Source organism: Charadrius vociferus, unplaced genomic scaffold (assembly GCF_000708025.1).
Source record: "Charadrius vociferus isolate BGI_N301 unplaced genomic scaffold, ASM70802v2 scaffold370, whole genome shotgun sequence".
NCBI lineage: Eukaryota > Metazoa > Chordata > Aves > Charadriiformes > Charadriidae > Charadrius > Charadrius vociferus.
In genome coordinates, this window is record NW_009646744.1 from 3368817 (window position 1) to 3371468 (window position 2652).

General features: G+C 46.4%; 1 protein-coding gene across 1 annotated transcript in view; it reads right to left on the bottom strand.

The window, feature by feature from the left end:
* Positions 1 to 735: 735 nt before the first annotated feature.
* Positions 736 to 2652, bottom strand: part of CXCL14 (chemokine (C-X-C motif) ligand 14) — an 8628-nt gene continuing 6711 nt past the window's right edge. Inside the window, exon 4 of the mRNA XM_009891007.1 lies at positions 736 to 983. Within this exon, the coding sequence (XP_009889309.1) occupies positions 968 to 983 (16 nt within the window). The 3' untranslated portion in view covers positions 736 to 967. The remainder of the gene's footprint in view (positions 984 to 2652) is intronic.

A 2652-nucleotide genomic window follows, 5' to 3' on the forward strand; every position in this document is an offset into this window, starting at 1 on the left:
GTATTACATTCAAAATAATGTAATGAATATGTCGTATTGTGACTAAAACATATATAGGTATTTATATGTTTGCCCTATCATATTTTTCATAAAAAGGTACCTTGTAAAGGTTGGTGGCTTTTTTTTTTTGCTACAAATCTAGGAAATCATACACGATAGTCTTGAAGCTTAAAATGTCTCAGTACTGAAGCCACAAACTTTCTGTAAGAACTTCATGTGGGGAAAAAAAAAAACCCAAAACATTTTCTTAGTAATAAAAATGACCTAGAAATGCTTTCTAATGCATGAAATGTTAAATGGGAGATACGGTACGCTTCACCTTGCAGCAAGACCTCAAGTCCATTAAAGAAGAGGTACACAAGTGATGCTCGTGCTCGTTTGAGGATGTGCCGAGGGACCTCACTTCTGCAGTTACAGCCATGACACTTCAGTGGCATCTTCCCCGGCAAACTCGTCTTCGGTCCCCGCTTTGCCTGGCTGCGGTGGAGGCTGCAAACATGACAAACCACCACAGCACCGAAGCTTTCCCACTGTGACAGGGTGAGGGAGACGGCTGTATAACACCTTTACAAACATTACTGTTTGTCTAATGAGCTTATAAAGCTCGATTGCAATCATAGTGAAGTATGAATGAATAACAATTTAAAAAAAAAAAACAAAAACAAACCCCAAACAAACTAAACAAACAAACCCAAACCCCAAAACAACCTCTTTATAATGAACAGCATGAGTTTTCCCAACCTCAGTACAGAGCAGACAGGTATGTAATCTGAAGTGCAACAGATGCTTGTGAAATCTGGAAGCCTTTTGCACGTGGCTATAAAATGTAAAAACTGACCCTTGGTAAAAAGTGCTTTATAATAATATAGAATTTGTGTCTTATGTCTGTGAGAAAGAAATAATCTTCTGCAGAGCCCAGTCCTATGCCAGCCAAGGGAGTCCGCCTCATTCCTCACGCTGCCTCCTCTTATTCTTCATAAACCCTAAACAGAAGGAAAGCCAAGAGCAAAGCGTTTAAATGAGGAATGAAATCACTCCCTTCCAAATAATAATAACAAATAATAATTTAACACCCCCCAAACAAACAAACAAAGAGAAATCGGATTTTTAGCCTTTGCTTAAGTAAATTGGAAAGTAAGTTATTGACTTCAGCGGTCACTGGATTGCTATCTGTAAAGCGTCTGGGAGAAGGGTTGGACTTTGACACTGCTGCATCTCACAGACGTGCAGGGAGTAACACGCTCTGCCACGATTATTGGGATACATAAGGTTGAAATCCACATCTAATACACTTTCACTGCTGGAAAAATCCCTCTCTCCTATGCAAATGTTGAAGTATATCATCAACTGTATGTAGATAATACATTCAGAATATCTGCCACGTTTGGAATAACATCAGACTATGTTATTTTTCTCATTTATGTCCTCAGAAGACCGCTTGACAGACTTGTTTGCTAGAAAATCCGAGTTGTGCCGGCTCTTTGGGTGAAAGCAGTCTCCCATGGTACAGGGAAAATTAGGGGCAATGCTGTTTTGGGGAAGAGATTCCTGTTTGTACTGCATTTGACTTTAAATTCCCTGGCGTTTGCTGGGGAGCAGTGCAGTGGGTTTGGTCCAACTGGCACTGAAAGCACTGGCAAATCAGTTATTATGAGGACTTGGTTTAAATTGGTCTCTTTATGTCGGAAATATTGACTTGATGCTGCTTCAGCTGCAGTCTGGCTCGGTTAGCAGCGTCGGGGACCTGCTGGATGCCACACGGGGGGGACGTGCCCCAGCGGGGTGATGCCAGGGCCGGGCAAAGCAAGGTAAAACGCCGAGGGTTGTGCTGCATCCCTTCTGCACGCCCCAGGCCGGCAGCCAAAGCCACTGGGATGCTGAGCTCGCCTTCCTCCCTCTTCTCCCTGGCAGCAGGGACAGTCTGCCTCTCCCGGCTGTGCTGGGGGGAAGCCTCGAGCGGACCCTTATTTCGGGCTATGGAGGAGATTTGGTTTGATTAGTAGTTCTCCGATATTTAAAATTTCCCTTTCATCACCAAGAAGGGACAGGCTTCAGCATCTCAAGATCATAGAATGGTTTGGGTTGGAAGGGACCTTGAAGATCATCGAATTCCAACCCTCTGCCCTGGGCAGGGACACCTCCCCCCAGCCCAGGTTGCTCCAAGCCCCGTCCAACCTGGCCTTGAACACCTCCAGGGATGGGGCAGCCACAGCTTCTCAGGGCAACCTGCCCCAGGGGCTCACTGCCCGCACAGGGAAACATTTCTTCCTAATATCTAATCTAAATCCCCCTTTTTTCAGTTTAAAACCATTCCAACCAATGGCTCCCCTCCCTGATCCAGAGTCCCTCCCAGCTCTCCTGGAGCCCCTTTAGGCAGTGGAAGGGTCTAGACTTTCAGTACTGAGTACTTTTATGAACCAAGCCTGCACAGCGCTGTTATCTGCAGGCAGGAGCTGGTCTGCGGTACACAACCACTGTCCCTCACAGCTTTGCACAGAGCATCCAGAGGGCCCTTCCCACCCCCACCAGTCTGGGATTCTGGGATTTTTGGGGAGCAACTTTCCCGTCAGGTGAGGAGGATCGGGGTTTGGTGGGACTGTGCTGTGTGTGGAGGCTCGTTGTCAGCCGTGGCTGGAGGGGGGCAGCTCCCCT